This window comes from Artibeus jamaicensis, unplaced genomic scaffold (genome assembly GCF_021234435.1).
Source record: "Artibeus jamaicensis isolate MK-2021 breed Jamaican fruit bat unplaced genomic scaffold, CSHL_Jam_final contig_519, whole genome shotgun sequence".
NCBI lineage: Eukaryota > Metazoa > Chordata > Mammalia > Chiroptera > Phyllostomidae > Artibeus > Artibeus jamaicensis.
In genome coordinates, this window is record NW_026521871.1 from 53,558,201 (window position 1) to 53,576,546 (window position 18,346).

The 18,346-nt window shown below is 56.1% G+C and overlaps 1 protein-coding gene across 3 annotated transcripts; it reads right to left on the reverse strand.

The window, feature by feature from the left end:
- Positions 1–1,020: 1,020 nt before the first annotated feature.
- Positions 1,021–18,346, reverse strand: CSPG5 (chondroitin sulfate proteoglycan 5). 3 transcript variants are annotated; one of them, XM_053669584.1, is made up of 5 exons: positions 18,198–18,346; positions 11,586–12,696; positions 8,522–8,710; positions 6,662–6,737; positions 1,021–1,543 (listed from the first exon to the last, which is right to left on the reverse strand). In XM_053669584.1, the coding sequence occupies exons 2-5, from the start codon at positions 12,359–12,361 to the stop codon at positions 1,382–1,384; spliced, it is 1,203 nt and encodes a 400-aa protein (XP_053525559.1). In that variant the 5' UTR covers positions 12,362–12,696; positions 18,198–18,346; the 3' UTR covers positions 1,021–1,381. The 3 variants fall into 3 exon arrangements, with proteins under 3 accessions (XP_053525559.1, XP_036986291.2, XP_036986281.2); XM_037130396.2 differs by lacking the exon at positions 18,198–18,346 and adding an exon at positions 14,091–14,175; XM_037130386.2 differs by lacking the exon at positions 18,198–18,346 and adding an exon at positions 13,391–13,646.

Sequence of the window (18,346 nt, forward strand, 5' to 3'; positions counted from 1 at the left end):
CTCTCCTGGGTGGTCTCCCTCTGCTTCAGGGGCCCCGTCTCCATGTCATCCTGAAAAAACCCTCTGCGGCCTTCCTCCCAGGTCCAGTTTCCACCTCCCTCCTTGAGCCTCCCTGCACTCGCGGCTCTGGCTCTCAGAGCTTAGCGCACCTCTGTTAGGATGCTGACACTTACATTACACTGGGTTTTTAAAATGTGTATGTATTTTTAGAGAGAGAGAGGAAGGGGGAGAAACACCCATGTGCGGTTCCACCCATTCACACCTTCAGGGGTTGACCCCACAGGTGCCCCGACTGGGGACTGAACCCGCAACCCTGGCACGCCCGGACGATGCTCCGACCAGCTGAGCTACCTGGCCAGGGCATTGTTTTTGAGTCTTTTTCTCAAGTACACTGTTTAGTTGTTGAGGTTAGGTTCTATCTTATTCCCTTAGAGTTCCTGCCGTCTAGTGTGGCAGCGCGGGCTGAGTGGGTGCTGAATAAATGCCTATGCAAGCAGGAAAGAGTCGTCTTAATAACTGGGGCTGCAGACAGAATGAACTGGATTGTGCTCCCCCCGCCCCGCCCCGAGAACCCCATATGGAAGCTCTAGCCCCCACTGCGACAGTATTGGGGGTAGGGCCTGTAAGGTTAAACAAGGTCATCAGGGTGGAGCCCTTATGCGATAGGCCTGGTGTCATGTGAAAAGAGGAAGAACAACAGATCTCTCTCTCCAATGCCCACAGAGAAAGGGCCGTGAGGACACAGGGGGAAGATGGCTATTTGCAAGGGAGGGAGACCTCGCTGGTAACCAGCTCTGTTGGCGCCTTGATCTTGGACTTACAGCCCCCAGAACCGTTCGAGAAAAGTGTCTATGTTTCAAGCACGCAGCCTGTGCACCCTGTTATGGTGCCCACCCACGCAGACTAACACACGGTCCATTCCCGGGCGAACAGGTACAAACACACACCTTCGATGGAGATAAGACCTGAGCTCAAACCGACAAGAACGAGCAGGGAGTGAACACAATGACATTAGGAAAATGACTTTTTAAAAAGTTTTATTTCAAGAACTTTGTTTTCTTACTGGTATTTCAAAAAAAGGTGGATCAAAGTACAAAACAAAAGTCGGGTGAATAACAGCGCAGGTTTAGAGACCCCAGCGGCAGAAGCGATGCACAGACAGACAGACAGACAGAGAAGCAGTCCAATGCACGCCGCTCTGCTCTGGTTCTCTGCTTAGTTTGTGGTTCCTCCCTCCTGTACGAAACACATCAAAGCATGCCATGGGTTCAGCGACAGAAAAGAGTTTATAACAAATGGTTACAAGAAACAGACTCTGTACAAGAGGAGTAATGGTGCTTCCCCCACCCCCGCCCCCCGCTTCCTCTCTTCTTGCTCTGCTTTAGGTCAAGTTGTTCTGAAGACAGTTCACCTCCAAGTCAGCCTGGTCGCCTTTGCCCCCCTCAAGTTTGGGCGACATGGAGTTCTGGATGTTAAACGACTCCTCCTCTTTCAGGCAGGACTTGAGGACTTCCTGGATTTTGTGGGGCGCGCTAGGGTCGTCCTGGAAGAGGAAGAAAGGTGAGGGAGGCACAGGAAGGAGACAGGGCGCGGAGGGCTCGGGCTTTCCTGCCTGGCTGAAAGGAGCAGAACCGACACAGGAAGGAGCTCCGAGACTTGAGTGGGTCAAAGGGACTCACGCGGCTCCTTTCTAGGAAAGTCACCTTCAGAGCCTCGGGCCACACAGAGGTGAAAACTGGACAGGGGACTGGGCCACAGACGCCGTCCTGCAGGCCAGTCCAGGGTTTTCTCTTGGACAGAGACCGGGGAGAACAGGGCCTTTTCGAACTCAGTCCCTGGGGAGCTGTGCCCTGCTGCCCGCCCGCCCCGCTGTCATCTGCTCTCACAACGGGGTCCTGGTCAGTGCAGAAGGCAGGCCCAAAGGACTACGGTCACGTGCAGAGCTGCTCCCAGCAACGCCAGGGCCCCGCCCCCAAGGCACAGGTTAGGCCTCTGACTAGAGCCCAGATATGTGAGCCTCTTACCCTAAGAAGTTTATCTCCCGAAGACACTGACTTACAAGGAGTTTCCCCAGGCGGAGCCCACATGCGGTCTGCCGTTCTCTGCATCAGATGCTGCCCGTGTGGCTGCTTCAAGGCCCCCACCTGGTGTGCCCCAGGCCCTCCTGCCTACCTGTGTATGTTGCCTGCAGCCCCCTGACAAGCTCCTGAACCTGAACTGAACTTGCCTGTTAAAGGTTTTCAGGAGGCCCGCACCAGTCAGTACAGCCCTCCAGTCCTTCTTTCTGGCATTCAGAGAACTCCTGCCTTCCTGATGCTCTTTTCCTTTAAGATCAACTGAGGGGGTTCCACCCAGTGCCTAATATGCACTGGGTCTCAGTCCTTTCTCAGGTGCCCTGAGTGGCAGCTGTCAGTGCTCGGAACTCTGCTGATCAAAGGGCTTGCGTAACCCACCCAGGAAGATGCATGGGTGGCAGGAAGGGCAGAGAGCGCCCGTAACTGACCAGCTAGCCAAGACCTTTCTTGCTGCAACCTCTTCCAAGATTCCAAGTATGGTAATCATGGTGCCGAAGGACTGGGGCATTCTGCACGGGACAGCTGAGTGCGTCCTCCCTGCCTGCTGCCGAGTTTGACCCAGAACAGCATGAGGTCGGGGCACCGACCACCTGGAAGGGAGGCAGGGACAGGCTACAGGCTTTAGGCAGCACACACAGGACAGCGCGGGGCTTCAAAAGAACCGTGCCCACGGAAACCGCTGTCACTCCCCTGCTGCCGGCTTCACCGAGCACTTTCCCAGAGCAATTCACAGACAACAGGGGGACACATGATCCCCACTGCCAGTGAGACAAGGACGACAGGACATGAACTCCACACGGGAGGGAAGCAGGTCTCAGGCCAGGCAGCCGTGCACGGCGCCTCCGGCACTTCATGTTCTGTCACTGCTCGGAGAGGTTCAGAAAAACTTCTCGGTGACAGAAATCTGTGTGTGCTGGGACGGAAAGAGCTCCATGACGGGCTGAGCGGGTCTGTACGCTCACGCACAGGCTTTGCGGAGAGAGATGTGTGCTGAGGGGAGCCTCGCTTCCTGTACTCCTGTGTCGTTGGGGGAGGACGCTGGACGTGGGGCTTCGAAAGCTGGGCTGTGGGAGATCCCGGGCAGAGTGGACTTCAGGTCTCGGCAGAACTTGGAACGAGCGAGGGCGGCCTATGCCGACCTCTCCTCTTACGAGGATGAAACGCACTTGCCTCACTTCGGGGGCCTCTTCCTCCCACCGCCCTCTCCCCGCCACATCCCACACTCTTTGGGCGCGTGTAGGGGCACAGACAGATTCTCATAATGTGAAGAAAAGTGGGTTTCAAGAATCCTTGTAGGCGTGGGGCCCAAATCAAACCTGGCCCCCTGAGGGCTCAGGGCATTGGGACAGATGGAAAAAGGGCCTTCTGGCCCAACGGGTGGGCGAAGTACATTCTAAGAATAAGGGACACAGGTACCCACACAGCAGTCAGACGAGCTGAGTGCCAAACAGAACAGATGAGGGAGTGTCTAAACCAAGGAGCTCTCCCCACCTAAGAGCTTTCCCCAGAACTCTGTCCTACTAAGCCCAGGGCAGTGGAGTCCCTCAGCAGAAGGCCCATCTGCCTTGGGTTTGGCAGAAGTCCCTCATCACAAGGAAGCCAGACCTCCATCTGGCACAGGCACTGGGAACCGCGGTGCGCCCCCCACTCCTGGCGTCCCCAGACACATGGGCTTCCTTCAGCCCGGGGGTGGTGCAGGCTCAGGCCGGGGCCCCTGCTTGGCCACACACAAACCTCTCCTGGTGGGGCGGGGAGTGAGTGGGAGAGCGGTCTGGGAAGTTAGAAAGATTTACGTGGCGGGGAGCACTAGAGGGTGCCCTGGAGAAGTCCTTGTAACAGTGAAGTCCTGGGAGGTCTGTCAGGTCTTAGGAGAGCCCAGCGATTCCCACAACATTCCGCTGCTGGCCCAGCTGCGACCAGAGACCAGCGGGGCGGTGCCCAGGGCCGGGGCCGCGTGCGGTGGATTTCAGGTGACGTCGTGCGTGCTGTGCACCTGGACAGGGTCCAGCTTCCTACATGGGCCGTTCCTTCTGGGACACCGCGAACCCTCACAGCAGGCGTTTCCCTCCCCCGGCTGCTCAGCCTCACGGAGGACTCACACGCATACACTCAGCCACTGGCTTGCCAGCTCTGGGATGGGCCCAGGCCAGGAGCAGCACAGGTGACTGCACAGCGGGGACAGGGAAGTGCCGATGACTCGGACCCCAGCAGCTGCCCCTTCCCCCGCCACAGACCCGAGGCAGCTCTTTCTGGTCTGAAGTCTTTTCAGAGTGTGAATTGTAGAGATTATTGAAACTGGGCAGGAAAAAGACTCACTCCATCTACTTTTCACTTACGTAAAAGAAATAACCTATCTGTTAAGATGAACAGAATTCTCCAAATTCTTAGGAGACACCAATACCAGCAAGGAAATTTGAGGGGGGAGGGAGAGGGTTGGGGAGAGACTAAACGCAGTGATCGATGTGGTGCCTGGAGCAATAAATGGGTCTTCACTTCGTAACCGAGTGGCAACTGTCTGACATGCCAGGGGCTACAGAGCCTGGAGCTGGCCGAGTCTGACTTCTGGGCTCGGCGGAGACGAGAGAGGAAGGTAGAAAACCCACCTGCACACTCCCTGCTCTACCGACAGGACAGTCACCCCGTCACACGCTCAGAGCTTCGGCCGAGAGGAGGGGATGGCCCTGGGACAGAAGCTGAGGGAAGGACACCTGGAGGAAATGACCCTCAAGGCCCAAGAAGAGCCAGAGACCCCAGAGCCTCATCTCGTCCTTCCCTGAGGGACAGGTCTTTCTCAGGCAGGCAGTCGCCATGGCTGACCGCCCCCTCCAACTCTGTTATCCGCTTGCTGTCCTCTGAACCCCGGGTCAGCCGTCGGGGGTGAGCGCCTTGCTTTCCACGTAGCTGGGTCGGTCACAAGGCACTGGCAGCCTCTGCACTGGCTCAGGCAACCAGCCTTCCGCTGCCTTCCCCTGCCCCCGTTTGTGAGGTTTGAAGGTGTCCGAGCCGGGGCTCCAGAAACGTGTGAGTCGGAAACTTCCCAAAGGGCCCTACCGGACACCGCGCAGGTCAGGCCTGCTGTCCCCACACACCGGGGGCGGACCAGACCGTGGAACCGAGGGGCCCTGTGCTCAGCCATCACTCACTACTGCCCCACAGATGACAGCTGAGTGAGCACCAGCCCGGGGCCGGGTGAGGCGGGGTGAGGTGTGCGAGATGAGCAGGGCCCCTCCTGCTGTCACGCTGCCTGCGTCCTCGTGGGCTGGTTACTGTAACCTCAGCCTCAAAGCACGGAGGGCAGCTTGTTTCCTTGGTTATGTGCATCGTGAACTTACTAATATCTTGGCACATACCCAGTATAGAATATCTGTTCTCTCTCTATTCTTCATAATAGGGGCTTTTAAATCTTATCCTAAATTAACTTTTTTTGTTTTTTTATTTAGATTAACCCCTTTGATCCTCTTCCACCAAGCCAAGCTTCTTCTCTTCTGGGGTTTGGTGACCAAAGTTTCACACACTCATTCTCCTTTCCCCGTCTGTGGCCACCCCTTCCCCATCTGCAGGAAGGAGACAATGGTCCAGAGCTGCGCTGTCCAACACGGTGGCACTGGCCCTGTTCTGAGACCTCTCCAGCCACAGGTACCTATGGCTGCTGTGGTGGACAGTGCAGAAAGAGGACATTTCTACCCTGGGAAGTCCCAGCTGTCAGCAGCGGCCTGGACTGAAAAGGCCCCGATGAGCTCTGGTACTCTCTGGTCCATTATTTCAAGGAGCTTCTTCTAACTTTCCTTGTACACTCCATTGTCCCCATGGGGAGAGGCTTCTTAGGTGTCACTGTGCCTTTTCCCGGAGGCGTGGAGCCGGCGTCACACGCACAATCCCTGGGTTGGGATGCGACATGGTTTGGGGCTTGGATGGCTTCTGCTTTACTTCCAAAACGGCCTCCGACAGTACCCGGTCTTTCGCTGGTGAGTCTGGTCTGGACGAGGAGCCGGGCCGGGGTCTTCGGAAGGGGCCTGCTGGGGCCTTTTACTGGGTTTCAGCGGGCACGTCGGAGCCCACCCTCCTGGCAACAGAACTTACCCCAGACTCAGGGCTCCGCCCGGGTTCTGGGTCACCTCAGCCCTGACCAGTGCGCACCGTCTGCCAGTTGTGGGGGTCCCCAAACGCCGTCCACACTGTTCCCACTCAGACCAAGGAGCAATCACCTTTTGCTCCCATGGCTATCAGGAAATCCCACAGCAATGAACGCGGGACCTTTCTCCGTGATATAAAGAGCAGGAAGACAAAAATCATACTTCTAAAGTCTAGAGAAAGCTAAAACCCTAGGTCTTCTCCTGCATCACCTACGACTCTGCTCGTGAAGGAAGTGACAGGCCACCAAACCCTGCTGCCCTGCCCAGGTGCCTGAAGCTGATCCCCAGAACCCCGCGGGGCTCCACGCTGGGACACAGAGCAAAGGCTTGGGCAGGGGCTGCACCGTACACGGGGGAGGCGAGATGAGTTACCTGACTGATAACGTTATCACGGAGAGCCAAGGCACGGGCATGGGGGGAGGAGGTACGGGCAGTGCCACAAAGTGTCCTTACGTTTGGGTGAGAGCCCTCGGCAATGGTGGAGAGGGAGAAGTTGTCGTTGTGAAGCTCGGACGGGGTCCGGAATTTGCTAGTCAGGACAGAAAAGAGAAGGGAAAAGTGTGTAAGCAAACGTCTGATCATGGCAAACTCTGACAAAGGTGTCATGGACCAATATGGTATCTCATTAAATGCTGCGATTGCAGTAAGACCTGCCGTCACTGGACGTGCCACTAAGAAAACACTCCTACCACTTACACTGTGACATTGCGTGCTTCCAAATGAAGGAGGCTACGTTAGATAAAGAAGGGACGACAATATGAACAGCTCTGGTCGTGCCGTGTATCCAGGCAATCACAACTCCATCGCGATGGCCTTCTGGCCATCAGTGATTATAAGATGCCTGTGACTGTAACACACAATTGATTTCAGAGATGTTTGTATTTGAGGAAAAAAACCCCGTGTATTTTAGATTAATAAACTGTGGCAGTATCTGCAGCAACCTGGACACATTAGCGCCAGGGCAGGGCCCAGGCCTGGAAAAGCAAGGTGTGCAGAGGGCACCTGGCGGGCGGTGTCTGAGCCGAAGGGGCTGGGAGCCATGCTCTGTGTGGACAAACTGCCAGCTGGAGGAAGACCTAGACAAGGCTCTGTCCTCGGTCACAGCTCCTGCTTCCCCACAACGGAGGCAGTTAGCTGCTCCTTTCTCCGCCCCCCATCAGAGGCTGGCATGATAGGTGGTCCCACCACTCTGCACACCCCCTCTGTGTAGGCCTGAGGAGCCCAGGGTCCTGGCTTGCGATCATACGCACAGACACGTCCCGCCTCAGTGCACAGGCACAATGGAGAGGCCCTTGCGGCCCCGCGACCGTTAGCTGAAAGCTTGCAGAGCGGTGGCATCTGCGCACTGCACAAGTTTACCCGGCGGAGGAGCAACAGATGGCGTTTTGTCCTTTTCTCAGGACCCAGGGGAAGGCCTTCAGTCACATTCTCCAGAGGGAGTCTCAGGTCAGGGGGAGGGCAACAGGGTGAAAGGGGGGTGGGCGCGGTTCTGCATAAATTGTCTCTTGGGCCCCAAGGAAGCTGAATTCCAATCTCGTCTTTTTGTGCTCCCATGACCCCTCTGAAGGTTCTCTGCCTTCCTCAGTGGCAAGAGTAATTGTCTCACAGCGTGTACGGTCGCACTAGAGAGTTCAAGGCGGGGACTTGAAGGGTAAATGAATATTGATTTTCAAATGCACACAGCGGCCACCCTTCTGTGAAGAGGTGAGATGAAACTCTATCCCCACGTGGCCTTTAAAATCCCCAGTGGAGGAAGTTAGGTCGAGGCCTTTCCGTCCCCAATACCTAGGAGAGGTGAGGGGGATTTCCTGAAGTTCCCCGCACTTCCGTGTGGATGCAGGGCTGGCCAGCTCCGGAAAGCAATGCCCTGCAGCGCACTCACTGAGGGGGAGCTGGGACTGAGTGAGAGCACCTGTGAGGGAGCTGGAGTTGTTTCATGCTGATGTGTGAGTGACACCCTCACACTGGTCCTGGGAAGCGGGGGCAGTCAGGCAGGGGCAGGGGACTGAGCATAGGGACTCAGCTGGGGCCAGAGCTGAGCGCTGCCTCCACTGCATGCCTCTTCTTTAAGCGTCCTCTGTCCGGGCTGGTGGTGTGGGGAGTGGTGCTGGACAGCAGCGGTGCACCACCGGGCTTAGCCTCTACTGAGATTCCAGCACATTCTGTGCAGGAACAGATATGCTTGGGTGAATCTTGGGTATGAAAAACACAACTAGGGATGGAGGGGAGGGCAGAAACCCTCAGGAGCACATCCTGGGTCAGGTGGAGGGGGGTGGCCACAGGGCTGGGTGGGGCCGGCCAGTGCAGACTCACTGGGTCCTCCGAAGCTTGGTGTTCTCCGTCTTGAGCAGGTAGAGCTTCTTGGCAAAGAACACCGTCATCATGAAGAGCAGGAGCAGCACGAGGGCGGCCGAGCCCACGGCCACACACATCACCTGGAAGTCGGTGATGATGGACTCACAGCGTGTCCCCTTGTGCCAGATGTAGTCCTGCGTGTTGCACCTGCAGCAGCGACAGGGAGAGGCGAAGGTGGTGGGCAGGCAGCCCTGGCCACAGGAAGGGCCCGGTCCCCAGCTCTGGAACCTACCTGTACACCCAGCCCTGGGACCGGCTCAGGACCTGCGATGCCACCACTCTGAGCAGACCTAACAGCTGTAGTGCTGGGCCCACCTTTATAACTACCCAGGCAGCTCTGAGGTCTGTGACACAAAGGCAACCAGGGCACCAAGAAACGGAGGGAACTGGCCATTCATACTGAGGAGGGAAGGGAACCCTGGTTTTCCACCTGGCAGCCTCAGTGAAAAAAGAATCAGATTCTCTCAGGCCCCCTGTGACTCTGGGCTCTAGATGAAAGATGAATAGCAGCCATGGCTACAAAGCAGTAGGACCCACCCCACAAAGGAAAACCTGTCTTGATCTGTAGTCCCATCCAGCCCACGTGGCAAACCTGCACAGACACGAACAGAGGTATGTTCTCCCATCTCTACAGCCCCCCAAGGTTCTGCCCCAAAGCTTCCTGTCCTATCACCATGAGAACCGCCCTGAAAGCCTGGTGAGAATCAACCCTCTGGGTGGGTTTTAGTCCTTTTGTTGAGTGACTTTCTCCTGCCCTTGGGGACATTCCCAGGCTCCAACTCTTCCAATGACATTGCTGTTTCCATGGGAACCAGGCTGCTTCAAAGAGGAAAGATGTGGAAGGATACAGAGGCAGGCAAAGGAGGGAGGCCTTGAACCTCACAGTGAATGACAGACAAGAGAAGGGAGAACTGGCTGCCCCACACCCAGAACAGGGTGGGGAGACACGGCTGACAGGGGATCCTCTCTTTGCCCACTGACCCTCTGCTGTCACAAGGAGGCTCCCTGTGTGATGGCGGGGAAAGCAACCCCTCTAACCCACTGTTCTCGAGAAGTTCGGCCATAGCTCCCACCGTTCCTCTGCAGTGGGTCAGGGTGACAGAGACAAAGGCTGCAGTCTGCAACTACGAGCTCAGCAGTCTCCTGTGAGTGGAATGCAAAACAGTTTCCGAGCCACAGCTGGCCTGGGTGTGCATGGCCGGAGGAGGGATCTCTGGTAGGCAGGCCCTGGTGTGATCCTGGCAGGGAAGCTGAGCGAGGAGACCTGCGGTGGCCTCGGGCAGGAGCCCTCCTGAGGCAGGACCCACGGTAGATCCGTGGTCACATGGCCATGCAGTGCAGTGAACAGGACAAACTCACGCTTCCACTTGGGAATCCCGAGAGCTCCAAGAGGTTCTGGGAACTTCTCTGTCTCCAGAGGTAGCAAGCACTCCCAATTTTATGCCCTGATGGGGAGCTGACATGGAAGGTGAAAACTCAGGCCTCCAAAAGGACAAAAGATAGTGAGTGTGCACAGAAATCCCTCTCTCCCAGTCTGAATCCGGCCCTGCAGTCCCCCCAGTAAAGTCTGAGGAGCAAAATCACAGGCTTTCTCCATCTTTCTGGTAGCCTTTAGCCCAGTGCATGGCCTTGTCTCCATTATTTTTTAATCACAGTTGCTCCTTTTGGCAATGGCTGGATAACTCCAGTCAGAACTGTGTGGTCACATCCTCTATAAGTGATCCTAATGTCACAATCATCTGTAGGAAACAACTTCACAGGAAAGAGAGGGCAATTGGGTTTTAATGCCAAAGGCACAACATTCATGCCTTCTGTGTTATTCTAGCAGAACGTCCAGAACTCCAGAATCTGAATTCTTCACTTACCTCCAAAAAGACCGAGAAAAGGAAACAGCAGGAATGACACTTAAAAAGGACATCTAGCCCTGGCCAGGTAGCTCAGCTGGTTAGAGCATTGTCCCAATACTCGAAGGTTGTGGGTTCAATCTCCGGTCAGGGCACGTACAAGAAGCAACCAATGAATGCATCAATAAGTGGAACAACAAATTGATGTTTCTCTCTCTCAGATCAATAATAATAAAAAAAAAAGACATTTAGATTATGGAAATGCTCCTCCTGGGACCAATGGAAGCAAGTCCCAGAGAAATCTGAGGGTTCCACTCCACTTCTAGGGCCGGGAAAGGACGAAGACAAGCAAACCACCAAGATCAGCCCTGGCTTGTGATTCTCCCAGGTGAGCCAGTGGGCTCTCCAGCAGGTTAACGACCTTGCTGTGAGGCAGGTGTATACAGTATTACTGATGAGGCATGACATGGTGGCCACAGACAATGTCCTTAGAGACACTAAACCCTCTATGTCTTTAAAACACTCTGGACTGGGTATTGCAGGATGGCAAAAGTCAGGGTAGAAGGGGAAAAGCCACCCCGAAGTTAAGGAACCCCACCACCGCTGCTACACCTGGTAAGAGTCTCCACTTGACCTGTCTGAGTGGCTGCTCTCTGGGTCTCCTCCCAAAAAGAAGGTCCTCTCTGTGACTTGACACGCCCACTCCCCACCTGTGCCCTGCAGGGAGACACGCCCCCCTCCTGCCACACACAGAGCTTCCAGGGAGTGCTCCGCAGCCATCTTTCCTCGGAAGTGGGTCTGTGGGTCTACTTTTTTTGCTAGTGCGGATGGAATTCCCCAACAAAACCTCCTTGAGCCAGCAGAGGCCCCATTCTGAAACCCTGAGAAGTCCCTTCAGTTGGTCTTTATAGTCAGTGGTTAGATAAAGGCTACAACCCTTAGAGGAAATACACAATCATATTTCTGAGGAACCGCTCCGAGTGAGGAGATCATGTGTAGGACATTTAAGAAGCAACTCTGTGGAAGGTGACTGAGTGAACATTTCTTGACCTGGGAGCCCTGTGAGCTCACACGCTCTGGAAGTGCCTGTCCCATTCCCCACTTTGCTGAGTCTGCCTCACATATACTTGTCAGGAGTTCTTTTACAAGACCTTGTGCACCTGCGCACACACCCTTACCTGCAGAAGGCCCCTATGTTCTCCACCAGGTAGCACTGTCCGCCATTGTGACAGTAACTTGGGAAGAGGTCGCACACTGACCGGCAGGAACTATTATGCCGCACAAAACCACTTCGGCACACGGTGCCATTTTCACCTGGGGCCAGGTCCCTGCCTGGCTCTCCTGGGCGGGGCCTGAGAGCGATGCTGCTGCCAGGGACTATCCCCAGAGTATGCTGTGGAGGGACAGCATGCCACCAGCTGGTGGGCTGGCCTGTCCCCAGCCCAAGACCAGGCTTCTCAGTGGGCACTGGAAGGTCATTTTCATCTTCCTGGTCTCCACCTTCTGCCACTTCCTTGCCATCCTCTTCCTCCTCCTCTTCGTCCAAGTCATCATAGAAGGACGTGGTGGGGTAGAAATCAGATTCGTCAAAGGGGGTGAAGTCATCATATAAGTCGAGCAGGCTCCAGGAAGGGGTCTCCCCACCACTATCGGTGTGGTGCTCTGAGGTTCCTGGTGACTCCGGGAAGCTCCCCAGGTCGGCGCCGCGGCCCTCACCATCCAATCCTTCGAAGTAGTCCATGTCAATGATATCTGACGCCGGCTGGAGGTCCGCTGTGCCCTGAAAGGGGTACGTGGGCTCTGGCCCATGCGGGTCAGGTGTGCTGCCTCCCAGGTTCAGCCAAACCTCCAAGGGGCTCTCCTTGGGAAGTTCCGGGCCTGGGCTCAGCCTATGGCCAGGGGTGGTGGAGGGTGGCCCACTGGCCTCTGTAGCCTCAGGGATGGCAGGTGGCATAGATGACTGCCCCAGGGCCTCGTCGGGGGCAGGAAGTGTGGCTGGCAGGGCCTGAGTGTCCCCGCTGCCCGCCTCTGCAGTCACTGCGCCCAGCCCTGGGCTGTCAGCCTCCAGCCAGGCGGTGCCTGTCACCGCTGCGGACGCCTCCAGCACATCCTCTGGCCCTACCCCAGGGACCGCCACGACCTGCTCGCTGTCGAGCGCGGTCCACAAAGTCTCATCTTCCCCGCCTGCTGGCGAGCCCGCCTTCTCTCGCGTGTTGTTGGCACGCGACTCCCACGCCGCGACGTTCTTCACGCGCTCGTCCGCCTCGACGGCGCTGCCCGCCTCACGCGCTGCGGGAGACAGAGGCGGGGCGTCAGGGCGCGCGTGCAGGGTAGGGCCTTACGCCCCGCCCCGCCCCGGCCGCAGCACGCTCTCCAGACCCCCGCCAACCCTAAACCTCCGCGACGAGGTCTCCCGAGGCCACGCCCATATTTAAGCCCCGCCCCGAGGCCGTCCTGAGCCCGCCCCCAAGCCGGGATACGCAGCCGACTTAGCCTTGCCCTCTCAGGCCCCACCCCTCAAACGTGAGGCCCCGCCCCCGTGAAGACCCGTAGTCCACCCGGGCGGCCCCCGGGCGGCGTGGGGAACAGACCTAACCTTCTGGGCTACACTCCTAGGCTCCACCCCGATATCGCACCGTAGGGCCCCGCCCCACCCCAGATCCCGCCCTGAACTCGCATCCTCATTTCTCCTCATCATCTCCAAATCCCGCGCTGAAGTCTCATCCTCAGACCCGCCCACCCCGACCCCTCCCCAGCCCACACCTAGGTCCGTACATCGTGGTCGGGGTCACCCCCGCCATTCGGCCTCCCCTGAGATCCCACACCTCTCCGCGCCCCCTACCCCGCCTGGGCTGCAGGCAAGGCGCTGCCCCGCCCCCTTGCCTCCAGCTCGCGGATTCCACCTGTACCCGAAGCCAGCGGGGCCGTGGCTCAGGGTGCACGGGCGTGGGTCGCGGGGGTCCTGGTGGCAGTCGGTACCTACCTGGCGCGGCCCCGGCGACGAGAACCAGCGTGGCCCCCAGAAGCAGCAGCAGTGGCGGCGGCCCCCTGCCCGGGCCCCCACCTCCAGCTCGGCCCATGGCGCGGCGCCTTGACCGCTGTCCACGGTCTGCCCCGCTAGCTGCGCCCTCGCCTCGCCGGCCGCCGCGCCTCCTGCCCGTGTTGCGGCCGTCTCAGCCCACGACGGGCAGCGCGAGAAGCCGCATGCTGCTGCCGCCGCCGCCGCCGTCCGCCGCTGTCCCCGGCGCGCCGCGCCTCCCCACCTCCCGCGCCGCCGCTGCCGCGCTCAGCGCCGCCCCCACCCCGCCCGCCGCTCCCGCCCCGCGGCACGTAGCTCTGACGCCTGGTCTGTTCAGTCCGCCTGCGGGAGGGACAGACAGACCCTAGGCTCGAGACGCAGAGACAAACGGACGTGGAGTGGCGCGGCTGCAAGGCGCACAGCGCCGCGCACGGCCTGAGCTGACAGGTGCACTAGCGGGAGACCTGCGGGGCCGGGCCGCGGCCCCGCCCTCCCTGTGGAGGGCTGGCACCGGACCCCCACCCGTGAGCAACCCTTCCGCCACATGGCAAGAACGGAGGCGGGGGCCCAGATTCCCGCAGACTCGGGGCGGGGCTCCAAAGCCGGCGCTGTGGCAATGAGCGGAACCCGGGGCGCAGGGAGCTTCTCGGATTTTTGCGCCAACCTCGTGTTCGGTGCGGGGAAGGGTCTCGGGGACGTCTCCAGGTCTCCACGAAGCCCGGGCGGGCGCTGGCAGCGCCAGGCAGGGGGCGAAGTCGTGGGCCCAAGCTCTAATCGGATCAGGACTAATCCGTCGCAGCCAAAGCCTAGCTAGACCTTGCGCAGCCAGGCCCGCCGGAATGCATTTCGGGGCAGGGGGCAAGACCTTCCTGAGACTGCGACCACTTCGCCTTCCCTCTCTCCTGCCCTCCTCCTGGTAACCTGGGTAGCGATTTTTAATTCCGGGCTATTCCTTCTTTCCAGGATACATCGCCTCATGTGTCCCGGGTCACCAAAAGTCGGATTCCTGGGTAGACCCGGGAGGCCTATATCACAGCCTAGGGACACGCAGACGCCAGGCCAGGAGTTAAGAGTCGTCCGTGGGGCCCATCCAAAGTGTTGCCCAGGACCACTCAACCCTGGGGCCCTGCTTGGTGGGGAGTCACAGCCTAGTCACCTAGTTTATCCACCAAATTGAACATCAACCTCCTGGGGTGTCATTGACCCAGATTATGACTTTTGGGGCCACAGCCTGAGATGTGGCAATCTTTACTTGAAACACCCATTTCTGTCCCTAGGGAACCACATAGGTGACTAAAACGGAGATTCGATCGCCCAGTCTCTGTGGTACGTGTCTTTGGATGGGGTTGTTTTGGTTCAAAGCCTGTTTCTCTCACTGGAACTACTGCTGCAGTCTTTTTGCTCCACCTGGTGTTTCCTTCTCTCTAGGTCTGCCTGGCAAACTCCCTAACCCAGAATGCTCAGTTCCTAGCACCTTCCCTTCGGGAAGCCTTCTCAACCTGCCCCAGTTAGACACTCATGCTCTGATCTCATTGGACCACAAGGAGCTTTAGTGCACAGAGCCCAGCAGAGGAGGTTTTCTAAGGGCCAGTTGGAGGCACAAATGAATGAATGGCAACAATCTATTCACACCCCACAGCCATGGATCTGAGCTTCCTGAAAAGGGCTTTTTTTCCCCTTTAAAAGTTTTACTGAATTTATTGGGGTGACATAAGTTTCAAGTGTACAATTCTGTAACACACCATTGGTACACTGTATTCTGTTCACCATCCAAAGTCAAGTCTCTTCCATCATCCTTTATACCCCGTTTCCCCATTCACCTCTCTCCACTCCTATGCCCTCTGGTAATCACCATACTGTTGTCTGTGTCTATGGGTTTTTTTCTTAACCCCTTCACCTTTCTCACCCAGCCTCCCAACCCCCTTCCCTCTAACAGCCATCAGTCTATTTGGTTTGTTCACTAGGTTCCACGAATAAGTGAAATCATACCGTATTGATCTTGCCCTGGTTTCATGCTGCCTCTGGGGACAATAAAAGCCTGGTTGAAATACAACCACCTCGGAGCAGAAGGCAGGGTAGGGCTTTGCACTTGCCTATTAACCAGAGGCACCCTCCAACCCCATCTCTGCTCCCCTTGTCTGTAGTTTATCTGTCATCTTATGGGCCCCTGGGTGGTGGTTGTCAAAGGTGAGGGCATTGGTAAAGATGCCTACCCACCTTCTCCTCACTGGGGCCAGCCCGTGTGGGAAGGCCACCTCCTTGATGGGTCCTTTGACATCTGGGGCATGGCGACCAGTCCTATCGTTTTTCACCAGTCTGGATCAGGGCCCTTCTCCCACTCCTCTCTTAAAATCCTCAAGTTACCTACTTCTCATTTTAACAATTTTGTTAAATAAATGAATTTTTAAATATTCACTTCTTGAATTAAGCAAGCAAGCATATGGCATAAAATACGAGATGTTTCCTTCCTGAAGCTTCTTCCTTTCCCTGGAGTCAAGTTCTATTACAACTTTCTTCATTTTGAGATTTTAAGTCAACTGTTGCCCTTCAGTTTCATCCCGATCCTCCCCAGCAGAACTGAGCACAGCACACCTGGCTGGGCGACATCCTGAGATGGACATGAGCTCATGCAGGTAGGGATGGGAACAGTGTGCTTCAGCATCGCATGTGTGTGACCTTGGGAGTGTCAGGGACCTGAATCTCATGCATGTAAGTGGTAACCACACAGTATCCAATGACATGTAATTTTTTTTTCTAGGTGTAAGGGCTACAAGAACAGGCAAAAGAGGAAGATAGAGGAACTAGAAAGTGAGAAGGAAATTGACCTCACACATCCCTGCATTTGGGTCTCAGGGATGCTTTGTGAGACAATGGCTTCCACGTGCCTCTGAGGTTCTTAATGGGTTTGGCAACCTGTCTCCAGTACCAAGGCCGGCACAAGGCCCATTGCCATGGCTACAGCCAGCTTCCCTGTGCATAGAAACCCTGTGGTTTCACAAGGGGTTGCCACCCCGGGCAGGAGTGCTCCAGATGCCGTGGCGGGGGAGACACTGCAGTCTGCACAGCAAGCAGGGTGGCACCTGGCTTTAGATCCTCAGTGAGAGCTACTAACACCTCTATGAATTTTTCATTTTCCTGATGATCTAATTCCTTTTAAACATTTTTTTTAATGATGATAAACACCTACTGTTTGTTTTACTGATTGATGCATTCATTGCTTGATTCTCGTCTTTGTCCTGAAGATTGAACTTGTAACCTTAATGTAACAGGACAGTGCTCTGAGCTACCCGAGCAAGACTGTCTTATTCCTCACAATTATGCTACAAACATCTTACTGTTCTTTTTACACACTTGCAAACTCACAAAAGATCATGCTAATACGTTAAGTCCATGACCAATGATCTTCATTTCTTTTTTTAATAAGGATTTCATTCATTAGAGAGAAGGGGAGGAAGAGAAACATCAATGTGTGGCTGTCTCTCATGCGCCCCCAACTGGAGACCCAGTCCGCAACCCAGGCATGTGCCCCGACTGGGAATTGAACCAGCAACCCTTTGGTTTGCAGGCCAGCACTTAGTCCACTGAGCAACACCAGCCAGGGCTAATTATCTTGACTTCAAACCTTTTCATTTCAACATGGAGGCTTTTCGTTCTTGTATTTTAATTTCAGAAGAGGAATTAGGATGCAGAGGCAGGGCCTTACTTAGCAGAATTCAAGTCCCGCCTCTCCTTCCAATCCACCAGTTCCACCTGGGCATTTAAGAGTTAATGCCATAATCTCTTAACAGGGTACAACATAGTAACAAGCCCAGAATATTCTAGACCAGTCAGAATGGACATGTGAATGGCCTCTCCTGGCCTGTGCTGGGTGGAGATGCCCGAGAGCCAGGGCATTTGGCTCTGTGACACTTTTGGTGACGGGCTGCTTGGCTGGGGCCTTCTTACACCATTGACAGAAGAGTGAGCCAAGGGTCAGGGTCCTGAGTTCTTTGTGCTGTCACCTCCTTGCTGCAGGGAACTCTGAATTCTCAACTGCTTAAGTGTGCTATTCCTAGAAAGGATGTAACACCTGGAGACGGTCATCTTGTCTGGGCAGCAGTCTGCTACAAGACTGCAAAGGCCCCCTTTTTCTTCTAAAAAAATGATTTGAGAGAGATGAGATAGAAACATCAATTTGTTGTTCCACTTATTTAAGCATTCATTGTTTCTTGTAAGCACCCTTACTGGGGATTTCCTACCACCTTGGTGTATTGGAATGACACTAACCAATGCAGCTACCTGGCCAAGGCACAAAAGTCCCTGCTTTTCATGCCCCCAACATCAACTCAGCTGGGAGAAGGCCACATAGAAGCCAACATGGAGACCTTCAGGTGTGGAGCAACTCAGCTTCCCTGCCGAGAATCTTGCTGCCTCAGCATGTCACCCGTTTCTCCGTAAACCCCCAGTGACTGCAGAATGTTGAACAGATAAAAAGCGACGCAATCTGGACAGCCATGGTTAATCCACTGTCAGGGCCAAAGCAGCCACAGAAATCAAGAGTCCTGTGCACTGGGCACACCACCGCCCAAGAACCTTGCCACTTCCTAATGCTTCCTGGCCTGCCTGGCAGTGAGGGTACTTCAGGTGGTGGAACCAAAGAACCAGAGGGGGAGGAATTTTCTTTCTGTTTTCTGAAGGTGGCGGCCACTGTCCTGTACTAAGGCCCGACTGTTCTGTTGAGGCCTGAGAAAGCTGTACCCGAAGGGCAGGCGGTGGTAATGTGGCTGCTCACCATGGGTTCGGAAGGGCCTGGAAAGGCCTCTGGGGTCAGTAGGGCATAGAGATGGCTCCAGTTCTGCAAGGCGGGCCAGGAGCAGGAAGACAGGGCTTGCCTTCTCCGAACGGTGCTGGGCAGGCCAGGAAAGAGACAGCGATGACTGG